Source organism: Adiantum capillus-veneris, chromosome 18 (genome assembly GCF_014529385.1).
Source record: "Adiantum capillus-veneris isolate H3 chromosome 18, ASM1452938v2, whole genome shotgun sequence".
Classification (NCBI taxonomy): domain Eukaryota; kingdom Viridiplantae; phylum Streptophyta; class Polypodiopsida; order Polypodiales; family Pteridaceae; genus Adiantum; species Adiantum capillus-veneris.
The window spans coordinates 119,398,671-119,420,161 of NC_140948.1; the positions used below are offsets into that span (position 1 = coordinate 119,398,671).

The following is a 21,491-nucleotide window of genomic DNA, read 5'->3' on the forward strand; positions in this document are numbered from 1 at the left end:
AGAGCACAAGAAGAATTGAGCATCAAGCATAGGCATTTTCATTGTGATTTGCCACACTTGATTGATTAAGATCAAAAAGTCAAGATTCGACCCCATTGTTTGCGTGTGTTTGATGAACGGTTTGGCACTCCGTCACTTTGTTCATCTGCATTGCATGCACACTTTGTTCGAAAGAATAGTTTTTTCCAATCACTTTACATGGAATGGGTATGTTCGTGTTTTTGTGTTGGAGGTGGTTTCAGGAATTTTCATCCTCGGAGATTTTTGAAGAAGGTGGACGCATGACTATCGACGAAGTTGAAGCATTGAAAGCGCCACAAAGGACTTTGTGTCGCTTTCGGCGTGGCCCAAAGAAGCAAGCGTTGCAAACCTTTATGAAGTTCAAGTATCGTAGGACCCACGCATCAGATTGGGCCGACGAAGAGTCCTTTCCAGGATTCGAGACCTTGTTGGCGATCTCCCTCGACGCCATATAGTTCGGTATCAGTACCTCACTTTGAAAAGGAGGGGATGTCACGTGACACATCCAACCCTATGTGTCTGTGGACAAGCTACAGCATGACTAGGGTTCAGTCAGTCAAGTCAGTCTAGAATAGGAAGTGATTTGGCACTTTTGTGAGTCTATTCGCAGACCGTGCATGTCCAGATACTTAGATTAGATGCATATCCTACGATTGCACACAGCATGATCATCAGCATTACCATCCGAATCCATTAGGGGAATTTTCCAGTGCATTAAACCTATTTTTCCTATTTTTGACATTTTTCACTTATTTATTAAGTGACTTTTGTTGAGAACTAGGTAGGGCAATTTTGCTAAGATAATATATAAGCAAACCAGAGTTAGCACTTTTTGGCAGAAGAGGCAGCAGGAGCACTCGCTCAACAGGCCACTTCTCAGTAGAACCCCTAGATGCCCTAGCGTTTTTGCATCACAGCAAAAGGCTAGTGTTTTTGGACCAGATCAGCCAGCGTTTTTGCATTGGCAACAGCCTGGCGACAGCAAGAAGCAGCAGACTCCCAACGTTAGCAGATTCTCCACAGCAAGACCATTTTCAGCCCTAGCCTTTTTGCATCTGCAAGACACTTCAGCGTTTTTGCAGATCTTCGCGATGGAATCCCCACAAGCATCAGCGTTTTTAGTTTTTAGCAGTTAGCACCCGCAGAAGAAGTTCCGAACCTCGTAGATCTCACCTTCCCGCTGTAGAACCTCGCCGCACGGTCAGATTTCGCGAAGTTTGGAGTTTCAGCCCGGAAAACGCAGATTTACAGCATCTGCGTTTTCAGTACGTCGTCGTTGCATCGTCGACATCGACATTGTCACCGACATAGAGTCAGAATTCATCAGATTAAGATTTGCAGATTTCAGCCATTAGCGTTTTTAGATTTCAGTTCCGTCTCGTCGTCATCCTCATCGTCGTCGACATCGTCGGCAAGTCCCAGCATTGTAGAGATTTGTGCAATCAATAGTAGACCGCTCTCGCCATAGAGAGTGGGGCCTTCGGAGGAGGGTTTGACAACATTCTGGTGTCGTATTCTTCTCTCTCTATCTCTCAGTCTCAGCACCTTCATTCGCAGTGTTCACCACTTTGTTTGTGTCCATTGCACTCTCTCACTAAAGGAACGGAAGGCTCTCTCTGCCGTAAGTAAAAGGAATCCTTGAGCACAGTTCGGAGCACTCATCTTGAGCAAAGTTCAACATTCACTTCCGCTGCACCTTACACTTTTTCCACCTGTGCTATTCTCTTGTTCGTGACCATGAATGTTGCCTTCGTTACCGTCGAGGGAGACTTGCACACGGGTGAGTTGCTCTTGGTCTCCATTGTGTGTGTGAGAGAGAGAGAGAGAGAGAGAGAGAGAGAGAGAGAGAGAGAGAGAGAGAGAGAGAGAGAGAGAGAGAGAGACTCTAAAACAACCAAAAAAGACAAGAAACCTAAAAAACAGCAAGAAACGATTGTGAAACCCTATAAAACAGAGAAAATTAGCTTTGGAACCCTAAAAAACAGCAAAAAACATTTTCGAAACCCTAAAAAATAGCAAGAAACAACGATGAAACCCTAAGAAATAGCAAAAATAAAGTTTCAAAACCCTATAAACAACAAAAAAACAGCGACAAAACCCTAAAAACAGCCAAAAACAATTTTGAAACCCTAAAAACAGCAAAAAAGTGGTGAAGAAACCCTAAAAAAAGTGAGTTCAAACCCATGAGAGAGAGAGAGAGAGAGAGAGAGAGAGAGAGAGAGAGAGAGAGAGAGAGAGAGAGAGAGATGTAATGAAAGGAAATGTAATATTAACGCCTTCAAAGGCCAAAATGACCTATAAGGCCAAAAGGTTACATGTGGTGAATGTGATACTAGGTCTGGGTACAGAAAGTACAAAGAACTGAAAAGAAAGTAGTGGGAAGGGGTGGGGTGAAAGCTTATACAAAGGGGGGTGAGCTGATACAATGGAGCTCTCTGACAGTAGAGGCATCATATACAGATACACCAGTATCCAAAAGGCTGTAGAAGTTCAATGTTCTCTAAGGTAAGCACTCTGTTGGGACGGCTTCTATGTCGCATTAGTATGGTATGGATCCTCTGTTGCAATCTGCATCGATGTCGAGAGGGTCCCCTCATCCGTGGGCAACGAGATCGCCTCAACTCTATCGCCCGATCAAGCAGTATGCCTCTGGTGCTGCTATGCTATGGGGGCTGCTCAAACTCCTCTGTCTGTGACTGAAAGAAATTTGTAATCTGCCGCTGTCGCTTGATCTCTCTCATTGTGCTCGAAAATGGTCCAAAACCCTCTTTGAATAGATTGTGAAAGCGGCCTCGTATTAGTGACATATGTAGTGTAGCTCTGTCTCGGGCTCTATCTGGCCCACCGAACAAATCCTGGACGCGTGAGGTACGGAGGCCTTGGCTCTAATCAATCGGGAGATCATAGATACCAAGGGCCTCTCCATACGTCTCCAACCATCCTGGCCTACAGGAGGTCCCCATACCTGTACCCCATACATCATAGCTGAGGCTACTAAAGTATCAAAGAGCCATAACTTTGTCCGAGGTTCCTGGAACTGAACCTGCGAACACATCCTCTCCAAGCCTCCCAAGGCCGCATAAGCTCTGGTCAGTCTAGTCTCTGCTGCTCTCCCCAAAGAAAACCTCGGCCCAGTGAAGACTATCCCAAGGTAAGTGTATGCATCTGTATACTCCACAATCTCTTGACCATACGTGAAGGTCGGTGCCGATCTCCTGATCCACTGCGGTGTGGTGTTAAACACCATGACCTTGGTTTTACCAAGGTTTACAGACAATCCACTATCCTCTGCAAAACTGTGTAATGCATCCAACTGTCGCTGCATACCCTCTGGTGAGTCAGAGATCAAGACAATATCATCAGCATATAACAACAATGGGATCCACGTCCCTGCCAGCTGGGCACCTCTATCACCCTCTCTGTCAATGTAATCAGACACCTCATCAACATACATACCAAATAGAGTAGGAGACAATGGGCAACCCTGTTTCACCCCGATAGTGGAGTGAACTAAGTCAGATATCCCCTCTGGGGTGCGTACATGTCCCATCACTGATCTGTATAAAGCCATAATCCCCCAAATCAACACTGTGGGCACCCCCATCTCCTGCAGTCTGCGCATCAGTCGAGCTCTCGGTACCATGTCAAATGCTTTGCGGAAATCCACAAAGCTACAATAAATCCGTCTCCCATGTGACCTGCCCTCCTCAATGATAGCTCTGAGTGTCAGAATATGGTCAAGAGTGGAGAAACCCCTCCTGAAACCTGCCTGTCCCTTTGCCCGTACACCCTCACCCTCTGCCCAGTTACTCAACTGCTGCTCAATAATGGATGCATACAATCGTGCCAGTGTGTGTCCAACCATAATAGTGCGGTAATTTCCAGGCTCTGTAGGATCACCTGCCTTGAATATAGGCACAATAGTAGACAACCTCCAAGTCTCAGGTAATCCCTCACACATGGCACGATTGAACAACACTGCAAGAACCTCCATCAGCATATCCCTAGCATGTATAAAGTGCTCCGCTACTAGACCGTCATGATCGTAAGCCCTCCTGGTCCTCATCCTGTCAATGGCTCTCTTTACCATCTCAGTGGTAAAGAAGGTGCTCGTAGGTGGACATGGCTCTGTAGGATCTGAAAGGGGATCCTGCCCAGGAACCGTATATAACGATGTCGCATACTGGCCCCACACATCAGGAGAAGTAATCACTGGGGGAGGGGAGTGCTCATGGAAGAGTCGCCATGCCTCGCCTGAGTCTCTACTTAAGAACAACTGATACAAGTCTCGCTCCATCTGGGCCAGGTAAGCTCGTTTCTTCTTTCGCACAAGACGCCGGAAAGCAATCCGCGACTGTCTGTAGGTGATGACTCCTAAATGAAGATCCCTCTGAAGCTGGGCTCTCATCTCTCTGCACTCCTCATCATACCAACTATTCTGGGGCATGCTCCCAGAATGTCGCCTCCGATCCGGTTGAGTGTGTGGGTATGCCTCTGATGCTGCATCATGTAGTGTCTCAGTCAGTAAAGTAGTGCACTCCTCTACTGAGAGGCCTGGAGCAACTGTGCATAGACGATCCCAGATCGCCTCTGTATAAACCGAGTCAGTCTCTGGTGTAAATGTATAACGGGTGTGTGACCTGCCTCCTGATTTCTGGGCTGTACTAAACTGAAAAGATACGGACAGTGTCAAGAGAGCATGATCCACTGCTACGCCCACTGGTCTGGCTCCCACTGTGAAATCTTGAATACAAGGAATAAAGCTCGGCTGTGTCATAACATAGTCCACTGTACTGGCCCCATGTCTGTGTGGAAAGCATGTGAAGCCTGCTGCTCCAGGAAACCGCTGTAAGCCATTAAGTATGGCTAGCCCATGTGTAGTCGTCATCTCCGTGAGGTATCTCCCATACTCAGTCTGCTCTCTGTCATGTGAGCATCTGTCAAACCCCAGCTCACCCACATCCAACTCTCTAAGCATCTCATCTGAAGTGTCGTAGAAGACTGTCTGACAGTTGCCCGTTCGAGCATTGAAGTCTCCTAGGAGGATGATATCACCATCCCTAGAAAACTCCCATATATCATCATCTAGAATTGAGAAAGGCGACTGCCCTCTGGATACAGCATATACTGACATACTGGGGGGGGGGAAGTAACATATAGCAATATATAGAAATCGACCTGTGTCAGCTCTCAGCCTCACCCACATGTATCTAGCCTGATCATCTCTCCGTACAATATGTAGTAGTGGCTGTAGCTCCTCCCTAAACAACACCGCTACTCCTCCTGAACCTCTACTCCCGTGCTCAGATCTCGTGACTGTTCTGTGGGCTGTCTCCCATTTGTATCCCACCACATGTGGCAACAGTTGGCCAGGGGCCTGGTGAGTCTCTGAAAAGAAAACAATGTCCTTGTCTCTGAAACTGTCCTCAAGGCACCAACATCCAACCTCATAGACCCATTACTATTCCAAGTCGCCATCCTCAATGTGGTCCCATAGGTCTCGCACCGTCATGTAGAGCGCCGCTCTACAATCACCACCCGACCATCTCTGTAAAAGGCCATCTTCCCCTTCTCCCTTGCCGCTTGAATCTCGGGCATTACTTCTCTCATATGCGCAAGTTGTGAGAGAGTGAGGTCATCGCCTAAGAAAATACCTGTCTTCTTGAGAGTAGGTCTCTTCCTCAAGAATTCCTTCTTCTCTTCCAATGAAGGGAAGCGTAGTATGAGAGCTCTTTCCTTTGAAGATTCTCCGGGGCCCTCACTCTTCTTGCCCACTCTCCATGCCTTTGTGTGTGAAGGCTTCTCCACCCCCATCATTGATGTGAGGCTTGTGACCTCTTTTTCCACATTGTTTATGTCCTTGAGGCCGGTTACCCTCACATGTAGAGCCCGCACCCTCCTTCTTTGTTCCTCTTCGAGGGTCATGTTGATAAGAGTGGGTGTACAAGGAGCTTCCTTACCTTTCCCTTTCTTGGCAACCTCAATCCATTTTTCGGCCTCCTCTACTTTCTTTTGCATTTCGGATATGACCGCGGCCCATGACTTCTTCTCCTCATTGATGTTGTCAATTTCTTCCCTCAAAGAGGGCTGAAATTCCCCCTCTTCAAGCCCATTTTTTGACCGTGTTTCCAACACTTCTTTGTGGAGGTCCAAAATGCTATTCTCCAACGTGGCGATCTTGTTGAGAAGATGATCCTTCTCGTCCTTCCACCTCTTCTCCTTTTCTTCATTTTCTCGGAGGAAAACGGTCTTCGCGTTCCTCCAATCTTCCATCTCTTTTCTCCATGCTTTCATTTCCAATTCAATGATGGAAATTCGTTTGGAGTGAAGCATATATTTGAGTTTGCTTGTTGCCATAGGTGAGGTTGGGGATGACATGAGAGAGAGAGAGAGAGAGAGAGAGAGAGAGAGAGAGAGAGAGAAGAGAGGATTGATGTTTCTAAAGTGCAGAAAATGCAGCAAACCCTAAAACGCAGATCTGTCCAACAACCCCCCCAAAAAAAAAAAAGTTCGCGAACCCTAAAATACAGGTCGCGAGCCCTAAAAACAGGTCGCGAACCCTAAAATACAGCAGCGAACCCTAAACGAAAGCATGGTAAAGAGAGAGAGAGATGGCGTGATGTGAGAGAATGAGAGAGAGAGATGAAATAACATCTTCGAAAGGCCAAAATGACCCATTAGACCAAAAGTTACAACTGTATCAGATGTGATCATTTGCTGGGAAGGAAAGGTTATGAAGAGAGAGAGAGAAATGAAATGAAATGAAATGTTATATTAACGTCTTCAAAAGGCCAAAATGACCTATGAGACCAATCAGTTACAAAATAGTGAATCTAATACCATGTCTGGGTACAAAAGAACTAGAAAAGAACTAGAAGTGGAACAAAATACTACTACTACTACTACAATCTAAAACTACGTGGGTGTAGCAGCTGATACAATAGGTACCCGGTAAACTGGATGTAACAGTGTGTGAAACAAAGATGGAAGAAATGGTGAGGATCCATCCTCATCTGCACTCTGGATGTCGAGAGAGTATGGCTCGAATCTTCTGTTGTAGTCTCCGTCGATGCTGTGTAGCTCCTCTCCTCAGTCGCGGTCGTCTGTATCTCTGTAGCTCCAATGCTCGGTCGATGAGAGTGCCAGTAGTGGTCGAATGAGTGTGGGACGAGCTCTGCAATGGTGGCTGCTCCTCTGGCTGTCCCATATCTAGTGAAAAGAAATCTGTAATGTGTCTCTGGGACTGCCTCTCTCTAGCTCTCCCCAGTAAAGTGTCTCTATACCTGTGTAACTCAAGTAGATATAGTCCAAGACATCTCTGATCCTCATAACTCATGACCCTAGATAGAGGACCAAAACCCTCTCTGAATAAGCAGTGGAAACGCCCCCGTATCTCATAGAACACTGTGCAATGACATATGTAGTGCAACTCTGTCTCTGGCTCTCTCTGGCATAATCGGCATATCCTGCTGTCTGCTGGTATCCCTCTGAATCTACCAGTCTCAATCTCGAGCTGATGTGAGGATGTGCGTATCTGACCAATGGCACAACGCAAACCATGAGACATATGTGTGTCCATGTAGCTGGGTCGAATCACAAACCCATCTCCTGTGAGGTGGAGAAGATGCTCTCTATAGAAAGCCATCTTCGTGCTCAACTCTTGAGGCGGCTCTATCCATGTCCTCCTGGTGTCGAGCTGGATCAGGTCCTGACGAATGAGTCTAGTGATCTCCACCCGTGTAAGAGACAGCGAGGGTGCCTGAAGAGAATACTGGAAAGGGGGCAACCTGTCCATGGTGAAGCCATGCGTCTGAAACCATGAAGTCATCTGTGCATACCAGCATGAAGTGTCCCCCTGTAGAGCTAACTGTCTGGAAGACTCAAGGGCCAGTCTAGCATATCTGTCTCTAGTAGTATCCCATAGGCTGTGCACAAAGGACACTGATCTGGTAAGCGCCTCAATCTCCATGCGGGGGGCAGCTAGCTCTGCTCGAATGATCGCGTGAGGTACGGAGGCCTTGGCTCTAATCAATCGGGAGATCATAGATACCAAGGGCCTCTCCATACGTCTCCAACCATCCTGGCCTACAGAAGGTCCCCAAACCTGTACCCCATACATCATAGCTGAGGCTACTAAAGTATCAAAGAGCCATAACTTTGTCCGAGGTTCCTGGAACTGAACCTGCGAACACATCCTCTCCAAGCCTCCCAAGGCCGCATAAGCTCTGGTCAGTCTAGTCTCTGCTGCTCTCCCCAAAGAAAACCTCGGCCCAGTGAAGACTATCCCAAGGTAAGTGTATGCATCTGTATACTCCACAATCTCTTGACCATACGTGAAGGTCGGTGCCGATCTCCTGATCCACTGCGGTGTGGTGTTAAACACCATGACCTTGGTTTTACCAAGGTTTACAGACAATCCACTATCCTCTGCAAAACTGTGTAATGCATCCAACTGTCGCTGCATACCCTCTGGTGAGTCAGAGATCAAGACAATATCATCAGCATATAACAACAATGGGATCCACGTCCCTGCCAGCTGGGCACCTCTATCACCCTCTCTGTCAATGTAATCAGACACCTCATCAACATACATACCAAATAGAGTAGGAGACAATGGGCAACCCTGTTTCACCCCGATAGTGGAGTGAACTAAGTCAGATATCCCCTCTGGGGTGCGTACATGTCCCATCACTGATCTGTATAAAGCCATAATCCCCCAAATCAACACTGTGGGCACCCCCATCTCCTGCAGTCTGCGCATCAGTCGAGCTCTCGGTACCATGTCAAATGCTTTGCGGAAATCCTCAAAGCTACAATAAATCCGTCTCCCATGTGACCTGCCCTCCTCAATGATAGCTCTGAGTGTCAGAATATGGTCAAGAGTGGAGAAACCCCTCCTGAAACCTGCCTGTCCCTTTGCCCGTACACCCTCACCCTCTGCCCAGTTACTCAACTGCTGCTCAATAATGGGAGAGAGAGAGAGACGGTGTGGTGCAGCCTCACGACCTACCGACCCTTTCTGTGTCGTTTCTCCTTGTTGCTGCCGTGGATGCAGCCCAATTGTGTGCCGCTCGCAAATCTGGTGGTGCTGCACCCCCTGCCCTCTACTACTCGCATACGTCACTTGTAGCTTCTTGTGCATGCTTTGCCTACCTTGCCCGTTGCGATCACCATGTAGCATCTTCCATAGTGGGTGCCGTGCATTCTCTAGTTCTCCTGCCTCGGTCTTCAGTGCGCCTCCAGTTTCTTCTTTCAATGTAGCTTCAACCTCTTGGAAGGCCTCCCCAGTCTTGGACTGATCGAGACTGCACTGACCCTTGCAAGGAATGGAGCCCTTCAACGAGAAGGGTTTCGTGCTCTCCATGGTGTCGAAGAAGGTTTTGCTTGTGGTCTTTTAGTGAGAAGCTTCTTACCTTTGCACGTATTTTTGTTTTGCTATTTCTTGCCTTGTTTGTTCTTGTTTTTGGTTTTTGCATGCAATTATTTTGCTATATGTGTGTATGTGTGGGACCTTGGTGTTGTGTGCATGAGTGGAGCAGGTTTTGTGTGCCTTGTCTTTGTACTCTTAAGACCGGCTTCTTTTTTGTTGGCAGGGGGGGGGGGGGGGGGGGGGGGGGGGGGGTGTGTGTGAAGTTTTTTGTCTTTTGTTTAATTTCTATTTTATGGTTTTTTTTTTTTTTTTTTTGGTTGCCTTCTTGTTGTATTCTATTCTTGTTTTGAATTTGGGTTTCCTTTCTGTTTTGCGTTTTTGATTGTTTTGGAATGTTGGAAGCTGGGTTGTGGCTCTGGTTTCTCTACCAGAAACTCTCTCAATGCCAAGATCTACATGGTCATACTCCCAATAATCCTCTGCGGATGTATCAGAAAAGGAAAACTTATGAGAAGCTGTCCTGGCATTAAAGTCTCCAATTATCACCCACTCTTTTTTACTTCATAACGTCATCATCCAAGGTCACCTAAGGCGATTGATTTCCCATTTGGGCTAGCATATGGCAATGTAAAGAGGACAGCAATCCTTTGTCTGAACTCTAATCCACGTATAGCGAGCATGCTCATCCCTCCGCACTATTTGTATAACAGGATGTAATTCTCTAAAGCATGCAACTCCTGACCCTCCACTAGTTTCCCCACAAGCATCTTTCCTTGCTATCGACTCCCATCTATACCGTGAGACTGTGGGCAAGTTCCTTGTCTTGAATTCAGGAGTTTCTGAATATAAAACAATATCTCGTCCTAACAGTCTCCTTCAAAGCACCTACATGCAATAGAGCGATCCATTATAATTTCATACTACAAACCTTAGCATGGTCTTATAGTTCGCGCACCATCATGCACTCCGTTTCTTCTCAATGATCACTCTCCCCTCTCTATAAACAACCCATTCTCCCACCTTCTTAGCGTTCTAGAGATGAGTTATTGCCTGTTAGTTAAAAAATCTTACCCATTGTCTATACGGAGCCCACTTATGTAGTTAGATCGTCAGCCATTAGCACAGCCCCAACATTATCAAATCTTGGACTCATAGCAATGCCAACTTATCAAGTTGAACGTTGTTTCCTCTTTGTTGATGACATGTTTTCTAGCCTCTAGGCTTGTCACCAACAAAATGTCACGTGCACATGGGATCAGTGTCTCAGATGGACATCCTACTCAACCCATAACCAACCCTTAGACTAGGCAAGCCTAGGGCATCCTAAATTGGCACCTTTGTGAGCATGTTTGTAGGATCTGCATGTCAGAACGATATGATATGATCAATTAGAACCCCTGCATAACTTTCTGTGCATGATTGATTGTACAAGGTGCAATCAGGAAACCCACGGCACTAGCTAGTAGTCTATGCAAGTAGTTTGCATGATTGCGGTTATATACTGGCCAAAATTGCGGGCAATGATTTGTACGAGCCTGTGCATGTCTCACCGGTATATTTGGTGCAAAATTCAATCAGAAGTGATTTGGCAAAATTTTGCAGAGTTTTTATGGCAATTATTTTTAGGTTAAAGACATAAATTTATATAGCTTGGTGCTAGGCCTCCAGTCTACAAAATGTAAAAGAGACCTAGGGGGCTTATTGACGAAGAACCCAAACAGTAGAAGAACCTCCAAGAAGGGCCACTCAGCTAGCATCTTGCCCTCTAGAGATGCACTCCCGAATACCTACATCCTTGCATTTTGAGCGGGTAGCCTCAGCCCTGTTGCAGCCCCTTCCTCTATTTGACTGGAAAATCCCAACTTTGACAGCATTTTGCTGGAGCAGTATTCAGCCAGATGATTGATCACTCATTCTTTGCATTTTGACCGGGTTGCCTCAGCAGTACTGTTGCCGCCCCTCCCTCAATTTGACACAGCATTTTGTTGGAGCAGTACTCAGCCAGATGATTGATCGCTCTCAGCAGCCCAATATCAGCCTTAGTATTGACAAGTAAGCTTCCGTCTATCATCTATAAGCAGCCAGGTGGTTGGCAGACATACGCAACCCTATCAGCCAGAAATAAGGAACATTGAGAATTCAAGCCAGTTGTTAGTAGAGATTGGTTTTGGGAAAGGTACCATGACAAGAAGAGTCAAATGGACTTTCTAATTGGCTCTAAACAAAGGGAGGCTTTGAAGAGGCGTATGTGCAGGAAGGGGCTCAGCTTTGCAGCTTGCTTGAGGATCTGAAGATGAGCTTTCTCAGCCTTGTATTAGAGTTTGTGTTTGTGGTCCAATTTTAGCCACTATTGTAAATGTTTTTCAGCCAAGGGAAGGCATTTGTGAGCACCATGACTGGTTCTAGGGGTTTGCAAGGGCAGTTGTCAGCCAGCCAACCAAGCTGGCTGAAGTAAAGCAAGCCACATCATACTCTGATAAATTTCTTTGTAGTTTTTCGGACATCCTTGTCACCAGATGTAACTTTGCTAAAAGCGAAAACAAAAGGCACACTGACATTTGAAAGTCTTCCAAGAGTTCTTTTTTTGAGCAAGGGACATTGAGGCTGAGATCTAGCTTCTCCCAAGCCTATTTCAGGCCCTTGAAAGTTTCCCTTTAGCCTGAACACCTGCAGGTAAGTTCTCTCCTTTTTTTCCCTTGGATTTTTCACTTTCTTGTGTTCTATTTCAAAACTTTTAATTACAGCTCCATAGTAGGCAAAAATATATGTTGAGAATGATAAGACACCTTGTTCCAATCTTAAGTACCTGCTGTTAAAATACTGCCTTCCATAGCATGGGCTGCAGTGGCCATCTAGGGCAAGATTCTTTGCTGATAAGTAGAAGGCTATTTAGCAGAAGTGGTAAACCTTAAATTCACTGCAGATTTGATCAAGGATAAACTCAAGGTGTATATATATATGTACACACTCAATTTTGTCTTGGTCAAGGATGTCCACTGGTCTTATAGGGACCTGAAAGAGTGATTGATTACAAGGTTTCTAAGGTTCAAATATGATAATCATCTTTGCAAGTAATTGTGTATGTTAGATGTATCACAATGCAGGCTTCCGAGCTTTTAATCTTGTCACTAAGCTCAATTACTGTATGATGTTCCATCATTTTTGGTGGTTTCCTTTCCATAAGTTTTGAGGCTTCTCTTTTCTTGATTCCCAAGATGCCCCTTGATTGGAGCAGCAGATGATTTTGTTCTACGAAAACAAACTGTGGGTGCTGTGATAAGGGAGATACTATTAGAATTTTTAATTAGTGTGTGATCAATGATGTTGTTTCCACCAAATAGTAAGACAATCAGTGTACATAGTTTTTTGGCTGTATGTTAATTCTTTTCTAGGTGATATATTGTTCTTTTCTTCACTGGTGTTGGTGTTTCCTCATCCCTGAAGTGTGTCTTTGATCATATAGGAAAACGACTGGAGGGAGTGGAGGAAATTTTGAAGTTGCAGCAGGCCGAAGAGCCAAAAAAGGAGGTAAGAGCAGAATGGTGTTGCCTCAATTCTGATTAGCTAGTATGCTGTTCTAGAAACACCCTTATTCTTTTAGGTTGAGATCTATTGGATTGTCCTTCTACTGGCGTGGTATTTCTTCAGACATGAACCTATAATAGTGTTTGTAACTTGTGTTTGAAGATCCCTAAGGTTTGTAAATATTTGTAACATTGTTTTTGTTTGATAGTAATATACAACCACGCTTGGTCGTGAGGCATGACATCAACTATACTTTCACCATGCCTCACGCTTGGTTGTGAAGCATGACATCAGCTATGCTTTTCACCTTGTGCTTTGGCTATTTATGGCGTCCAAGAAGGTGTCGATTATTGAGTTGAGTAGAGAGACAAGGGAAGGCTAATCAAAGGAGCCAAAGCTCAAAAAAAGGGAGAGGACATGCTATGTGAAGGATTTTGTCGTACCTGTTGGATGTAGCTGGGCTACAATGTCACTTTGCACGGAAAGACAATTACAACTCGTGGTCGTGGGTTCACACTGGGTGGACTTGACATGTGGCAGGGTGGTCTAGTGGACACCATTGCCAGTTCTTCCCTGCCATAGTTTGGAGATAGGGGCAGCTGGATTGTGAAGGATATTTGAGTTATCTGTTGGCTGCCCTTTTTGTACATATGCTCATATTTGCTTAGTTTGGGTATGCTATTCTAGATGGTTTTATGAGTCTTGAGTCTTGCGTCGTGTGTTCAGTCTAGCACCACACGTTTGCACTCTCCCTGCACATTTGAGCCTCGACACTCCCATTGTACCCGTGAGTTCTGGGCTTGGAGCTGAGTGTACTGCCAGCCAGAGCTGAGTCCCATGCTGTTCGGAGTCTTCTGTTGAGTTTGCTCTGTTGTTTCATTGTTTATGGTTCTGTTGGAGTGAGGTTCCACGCACATGGCACTGAGGAGCACTCACAGTTGAGAGCATGACACACTATTGAATATTCTTGCTACAGGTGCTGTCATTTTTGGCATGCCTGGTGGGACCTCAACCAAAATCTCACTCCGCTGCGGTACATGGTACATGGTCATGGTCGAAGGTCTAACTGGTTAGCCTTGTCTATGGTCTGTACCCCTTCTCTCTATACACCTTGGCTCTCGTCCAACTGGTCTCGCTGGTCCTCGCCTTTGTCTAGCTGGTCTACTTGGTTTAGGTCTAGTCTCTCGCTTTGGTCTGTACACCCTCGCCCTTGTCCAGCTTGGTCGAGCTGGTCCTCGCCTTTGTCTAACTGGTTTTGGTCTAGTCTCTCGTCTTGGTCTTTGTCTAGTCAGCTGGTCTAACGGGTTCGACTGGTCTACTCGCACTTGTCTAGTCAGCAAGTCTAACTGGTCTAGCGGGTCGAGTACAGTCGGCCTTCATCTCCCCTAGTCTTGCCTGGTCTAGTCTGTGTTGAGTTCAGCTGGTCAGGTTGAGTCTCGCCCAATGGGTGGGTTTGTTGCTAGTGCATGACGACACATACAAGGCAGTATAAAGATCGACAAAGCCCACTACTGAGCCCTTTGAAGTATTACCAGAGAAAGGGTCACAGAAACGGAAGCGTGATCTTACAACTTCAAAACTAATTTTCTTTTTCACGTGGAATTCTGCACGACATAAAAATTGGGGAAAACAATGTAGAAAAATAGACACAGCACTAGGGACGAAAAGATGGGCTGGTCCCCCCCCCCCCCGAAGGAGATTCTTATTAATTTCTAAACTGTTACAAGCACGTGAACCTGAAACAAAATTCAGTGTTCATCCCGAATACTTTTCTGATGCATATGGATGCATGATTCTATTAGCCTATTGGCTGAAATTCATCACACATGTAGCCAAAAATGGCTGCGTCATACTGGGATTTTCAGCTCGGGAGAAACTATCCGCTCGCGTATCTCCTTCTTGGTGTTGGCTTGTGTGTTGGGTACTGAATTTGATGTAGGAGGACGAGAATCTTTCTTAAGCTATGGGCAATCTGGTTTCCTATGGCCTTTCTCGCCACAATAGAAACATTTGCCCTTTGCCATGTAGGACTTCAATTGAGAGGGAGTGAGGAATTTGCTTTTCTTCGCCCCCTCTGGCTTCTTTTCTGGGCCTTTGGGCTGATCTTAAGGCCGCTTTTGTGTGGAGGTTTTTACCTTGGTAGTGAGAGCTTTCTGATTTGCATGAAAGGTACTAAACTCCTGCTTTCGAGGAGTTCCTTTTGAATGCAAGTTTCTGGCTATGAGGGCGGACTACATCATAATTTGAAGAGTGTTTCGGGGGTAGAGCTTCATAGTTTTCTAAAGCACTGGTTGGAGTCCAACTTCAAACTTGCGCATCTTCTCTTCATCAAAAACTTTCATAAAGGGAGTTACTTTAAGAAGGACCTCCTAGAATTTGTCGACATAGTCGGACACAACATCATTCTCTCTTTGGGAGAGCCAATCCCTTTCTTTCTTCACATCATTGGCAAAGTTAGGGGGAAGGAATTGAGTGTAGAATTACTTTTTGATCTCCTCCCTGTCTGAAAGTTACGCGCGCTCGCTGCTCTTGATCCGCTTGCTCGCCATCGCTTCCTCCACCTGCCCGCCAGCCCCCCCCTCCCCTCCTTGGGCTGCCCTCGGCAGCCCGCCAGCTCCCTTCTCGCGGCTCGTGCTGCCCTCCAGCCCCCTTTCCCGCCTCGCGCTCCTCTCGACCTGCTCACCCACCTCCTTTGCTGTTTGCAGCCTATTGGCAAAGGATTCGACACATTCGCCCCCTCTTCCACAGTAGCAGACACAGAATGGAGGCCCCTACACCACAGAGGGACTCCTCAAAATCCCCCTCGCCCGACCCTGCAGAGCCGACCCTTCGACTTGCCCTTTTGCCAGAAGAGGAAGCGAGCTTGATGGTCGAGGTGGAACACTTGCAAGCCACCTTGGTTATTTGCAAGATTATTGGCACTCGACCCCACCGAGGTGAGGTTCTGGATTTACTTCAGGTCCGAATCCTCTCCGATGTGGGCATCGATGTCCAGATCCTCGGAAGAAGGCATTATCAGATAGAGTTCGAGTCTCCAGAGATGACGGCCAAGGTGATATCGATGAGCCTGCTCGGTATCTGAGTAGCTCGAGCTTACTTCAGACGATGGCATCACGGTTTCGACCCTACTACAGATGTGCTTGAGATGGAGGCTGACTTGCATATTTCGGTCTGCTTCCCAGGCGTGAGGAGAGAGTACCTCCCTCGTACTTCCTAGGATTGGTTCCATGTTGGGGACAATTCTAGAGTCATCGCGCACTGCAGCTTGAGTTGTGGCCAAGGCCGCAGGTTTACCTACTGTGCGGGTTCTTGTTCAAGAGAGACACTCCGTCGCGAAGGTGATACTGTTGCCTCTGGTGAGCGGTGGTTGGATGAGATAGAGCGTAGAGTATTCGGGTCTTCCAAACCAGTGCTTCATTTGCAAGCAGATGGGTCACTTAGCAAAGGCTTGTCCTCGCAGGAGATCTCGACCCACAGCGCATGCTCAGTCTCCCAAGGCTGAGCATGCCCAGCAGACACGTACCTAGGACACACAGGGACAGAGGCTAGTGATTAGACAGTTGATGGTTGGCAGCATGTGCCTGGCCGCCGTCGATAGGGGCGAGCTTGCCACACTGCCTCCCCTAGTGGCCGACCTTCTCCAGCTCAGCAGCATTGAGTTCCGACAGGGAACCGTTTTGACCCCATCCAGCAAGACCCCCCTGAGGAGGCTTCCTCCACCTTCAGACGCCTTAGCTCCGCCTCCATCCCCACCCCCACCCCCACCCCCACCTCCCGCTCCTGTCTCCTGAGTGGGGCCCTCAGTCTCATCACTCGACCTATCCCACACTGCTCCTCAGACGCAAGGGACTAGACACACATCTGCAGCGAGACGATCTCTTGGTAGTGCCTTCGGTATGAGTCGCACGGCTCAGAAGGGGACAACCCCACCTAAGGACGCCACTTCTTGTTCAGATCTCTCCTTGTGCAACAGTCACTCGGGGTTTGACCAATTTTGACATTCGCAGACGATGGGACTTCTTCGATTACAGCTTCACACGCTTTCTAGGTAACTCTTCTCCCAATCTGGAGGATGCTTGCTTTCTAGTCCACGTCCTCTTTCTAGTAGCCTGAGGCACCGAGGGGGACCTGGGGGTGACAGATCTGGTACAGATACTTTGGCCTTTAGCCAAGTTCAGTGTTACGCCGCCGGATGCAGTAGGTTGCAAGCACATTGTGATGCGTTTGTTTGCTGACACTCAGAGCTCCCCTTGCTATGTATTTGTACATGAGGATTCTTGGATAAAGGATATAGCCCTACGGGTTGCACGCTCGGCCTTGGCGTGAGTGGGACAGTCACTTTAGACGCATTTGTGTAGAGGTTGCTCGGATGCGGATTACTCCCCATCCAAACCGGCTTCAAAGATAGAGAGGTTGGCTGTTACTGGAACATCTGTTTTTTCTCACTGACGCCATGAGGATAGTCTCATGGAATGTGCAGGGATTAGGAGGGCCCCAATTTTAGTGTCAGAGGGGTCGGTTGTGTCAAGAGCTTCAATGATGTGTTGTGGGTGGTGAGATTGATAATTTTATGCTACAGGAGCATCATCTTTGTGAGAGTCGCATTAGACGATGTGGTCAGATTTTGCGTGGTTGCTATAAGACATTTTGGTCAGCTGCATTTATATTTGGAGGTATCCAGGGAGGGGTATGTATGACTATTGTGGATTCTTGGCAGTAGGCCATTGTAGACAGAGGTATTATTGTGCGAGGTAGAGCTCAATGGATTACTATGTAGGTTCAGGTTTGCCTCATGGGTTTCCTGAACATATATACGCCCAGTGTGGCAAGTGCACGAGCAGAGTTTTGGTCTCATGTTGTTGAGTCTTTGCTGCATGCAGAGCATTGGTGTATTGGGGGGGACTTCAACATGTTGGAGGACCCCTCGGACAGGATTGGAGGTGGCTATGCTACTGCACATGGGGTTGAGTTGGCAGCTTGGGAGCGGCTATGTATGACTATGAGGGTTCTTATGTTTGGCAGCACTCAGGCTTTGTGAGACCCCGAGAGAGCCTGTCTTTCTCTCGCTCTGACCGCAGTGTAGGAGGAGTGAATCTATCTCGGATAGATCGCTTCTATGCCAATGACCACATTTGTGACATGGGGAGATCTGTTTGCATCCTAGCAAGGACTACTTTTTCAGACCATGCGCCAATGATTTTCATTGTGACCGACAGATAGAGGAGGGGGGTGCGATTCTACGCATCCCCGAGAGGATCTTGCTGGATTTAGAGCTTAAGAGAGTGGGAGGGAGCACTTTGGACAGAGGGCCTGGATACGCAGGACACCCGTGCTGGTAGAGTGGCCTCTGGACTGTGAAAGCGTAGTCGTTTCTTCCTTCAGGAGTTTGTAGCTTGCTTGGCTGCAGCCCGGGAGGAGGAGACGACGGGGCATTGTTTCCTTGCAAAGTATGCAAGAGCAGTATCCGGACAGAGTCCTTGGTTGGAGGAGCAACTGCAGTAGGCTAGACAGGAGTTCGCTAGCATTGAGGAGCGGCAGGCTAGACAGGAGTTGACAGGTATCTCAGTGGACCCACGTGGGTGACAGAGTTACTGGGGAGTTTTTTGAGACAGTGGGGCCGTGCCATGAGTTGAGGAGACCTGATGGATCAGTTGCTTGAGAACCTGAGGATATACGTGTAGTTGCTACTGACTTTTACGGTGATTTGTTGTCAGCTGAGCCTCAGTCAGAGCGCCAGGATGCATGGAGAGAGAAGGTTTGGGCACAGTTGCCTTGCCTTGTTACTGAGGAGATGCGACAGAGACTCGAGCTTCCTTTCTAGCTAGAGGAGCTCCATGAGGCCCTCAGAGCACTCCCCCGAGGTAGCTGTCCACGGGAGGATGGGTTGACTCCCAACTTTTTCTCGGAGTACTAGGACTTGCTCGGTTTAGATCTCTGCAGCGCATTCCAGTACATTTTGCACATTGACGAGATGCCTAACAGCATGAGTGAGGGCTTGATCTACTTGATTCCCAAGGAGGGAGGCTCCTTGGATGAGATTCAACAGTGGCAACCCATTACCATCCTCAACTCATCCTACAAAATTCTAGTAAAGGCTCTCAGCTTGAGGATCCAACCACTCCTAGAGAGCATTATACATGGGACCCAAACAGGTTTTGTCAAGGAGCGTAGTATCCTTGACAACATCTTCACTTTTTGGGAGAGAATCTGGTGATACTCCTCCTCGATTTTGAGAAGGCCTACGACAGAGTTGAGTGGGACTTCTTGGAGGGCACTCTATGCACGATGGGTTTCTTGGATGCTTGGATCAGAGGTGTGTTAGCTCTCTACAGGCATGCACACAATTAAGTGTTCTTGGCAGGGGGAAGAGGGGAACGCTTCTTGCTGACGTGTCCGGTCAGACAGGGTTGCCCTCTAGCCCCCTTTCTCTTTTTGTTCTATGTTGAGGCGATGAGCAGATTTTTGACTTCTCAGCAGGTTGGTTTGCGTGGTCTTGAGCTTCTTATTGGGGCAAATGAGCTTCTTGATGCTGAGTTTACCGACGACTCAGCCTTGTACTTGGAGGGCCAGGAGGCCAATCTGCATAGGTGTGAGCAGGCTCTTAAGGTGTTCTGTTGTGCATCAAGCACGCTGATCAACTGGAGGAAGAATGTAGCTTTCTGGGTTGGCAGTGCTCCTACGCCTGATTGGTCTCTAGGTGAGGGTTTTAGATGGATTCCCCCAAGGACTGCAGTTCGTTACTTGGGTTGTCAGGTTGGCCATTAGGAGGAAGTTGTTGCATTGGAGTTCGGCACGGCTCTCTTTGGCAGGCAGAGTTGTAGTGGCCAACCAGGTGTTGTTGGCTACTATGTGGTACATCACGTCTTGCTTGATTTTCTCGAGCTCCTGTATCAGCCAGGCAGAGAGGCTGATCAAGAACTTTCTTTGATTAGGGCGCGACACCCAATTAGCCCGGGCCAAAGTAGCTTGGCAGGTCATCACTCTACCATGTTCTCAGAGGGGGCTGGGGATCATTGTCCCAGCACAAACAGAGCACAGCCCTTCTTGGGAAGTTTGTTGTCAAAGGATTGCTTCAAAGGGAGGAGCCCTGGAAGGAGGTGTTGCTTCACCAAATTCGGAGTGCCTCATGAAGGAAGCCCTTGGAGCCCTTCCATCAGGTGGATCTTCACAGAGATGCACAGGGGTTGGAGGATCGGTTTGCTGCGAGCTTGCTTCGGTCCTGGGAGTAACTGAAGAGTGGCCGGGAGCAGCACGATCCCACTTGCATGGAGAGAGCTCAGAGGCCACCTGGTTGGTAGTAGGCCTCATGTTTCTTGGGGTCCCATGGTAGAGAGCCCAGCTCGCACTCTCGATGACTGGCTTCAATTTTCAGGTTTGGCAGAGGAGGTACATAGCATCCAGCTAGAGGCATGAGAGGGGTGCAGAGCATGTGCCAAGACATTACATAGCTGCCCTCTGGCACGCGTGCAGTGGAATCCTGGAGAGTGGTTTTAGAGAGACCCCTTCTCTTCAGGTGACCACCCTGAGATCCCTTTCTTGCAGTACACTATTCGAATAGGGCGTCACATACTGGCAGCACGGAGAGAGGCTCGTCTTGCTGCAACACTTCATTGGTAGGAGGAGGGTCTCACAACTGAGTTCTTGTTAGGCTTTTAGGAGCGGTTGTGGGACTCCAAACAACCGAGGCGAGTCACTTTGTTACAGTGGCTAGTTGCACACAGAGCTATAGCAGTGGGGAGCTGGCTGGTACATAGTGGCCTTTCGGCAGCCTTTGCAGCTTGTGACCATCCTTTGGAGAGTCAGCGTCACTGTCTCTGGGACTGCCCCATGGCACAACAGGTTTGGCTTTGGGTTCTTTGATTGATGCCAACTCTTTCCATAGGTGACAGTACACAATTTCATAAGCCTATTGGCTGAAATTCATCATACTTGTAGCCAAAAACGGCTATGTCTGCTTCGTACTGGGATTTTCAGCACGGGAGAAACTTCTATTGATATTTTCTCGTGTAGGGGATGCCACACGAGCTCTCCTTGGCTGAAATCTGCTTTTGGAAGGCGAGAGAGTGTTGAAATTTTCGTAGGCAGCCGGTTCTGCGCTTGTCTAAGTGCGACTGTTCCGCGTAGGGACGCATACAAGCTCCTATGGCTGCAATCTACCTCCTTCTCGACCTTCACAGCCTCTGCACGGTCTTCACGGATTCCAGAGTAAGAAAAACGTGAGGAGAGAGAGAGAATGGGCTGAACTGAGAAGTGAGTGAGAGAGAACTTTGTGTGGATGGAAACTGCTACTGAACCCCCTTAACACTAGGTTGGTAACCTAACAGGACATAAAAGTGTCCTTTCAGGGTTTTGAAAAAAACCTCCAAAACCATAGTAGATCCACTCATTTTGTAAAATCCTCTCATGAGGTTATAGTTCAAGGCCTACTACACATGGAAAAAATAAGAAACTTGTAAAATTTCTCATCTTTTGGTCACACCAAGCCTCCAAAGTTGATGGACCAGTACATTTTCATCAAAACAGTCATTTCCTACGTTTTGTTGCATACAAATAAGATTAGGGATTTTTGTAGAAC

General features: G+C 47.4%; 1 protein-coding gene across 1 annotated transcript in view; it reads left to right on the top strand.

Moving 5' to 3' along the window:
- LOC147436295 (pre-mRNA-splicing factor of RES complex protein) overlaps window positions 1-21,491 on the top strand; it is a 91,892-nt gene that overhangs the window by 55,980 nt on the left and 14,421 nt on the right. Inside the window, exon 5 of the mRNA XM_086489232.1 lies at window positions 12,855-12,919. Within this exon, the coding sequence (XP_086345358.1) occupies window positions 12,855-12,919 (65 nt within the window). The remainder of the gene's footprint in view (window positions 1-12,854; window positions 12,920-21,491) is intronic.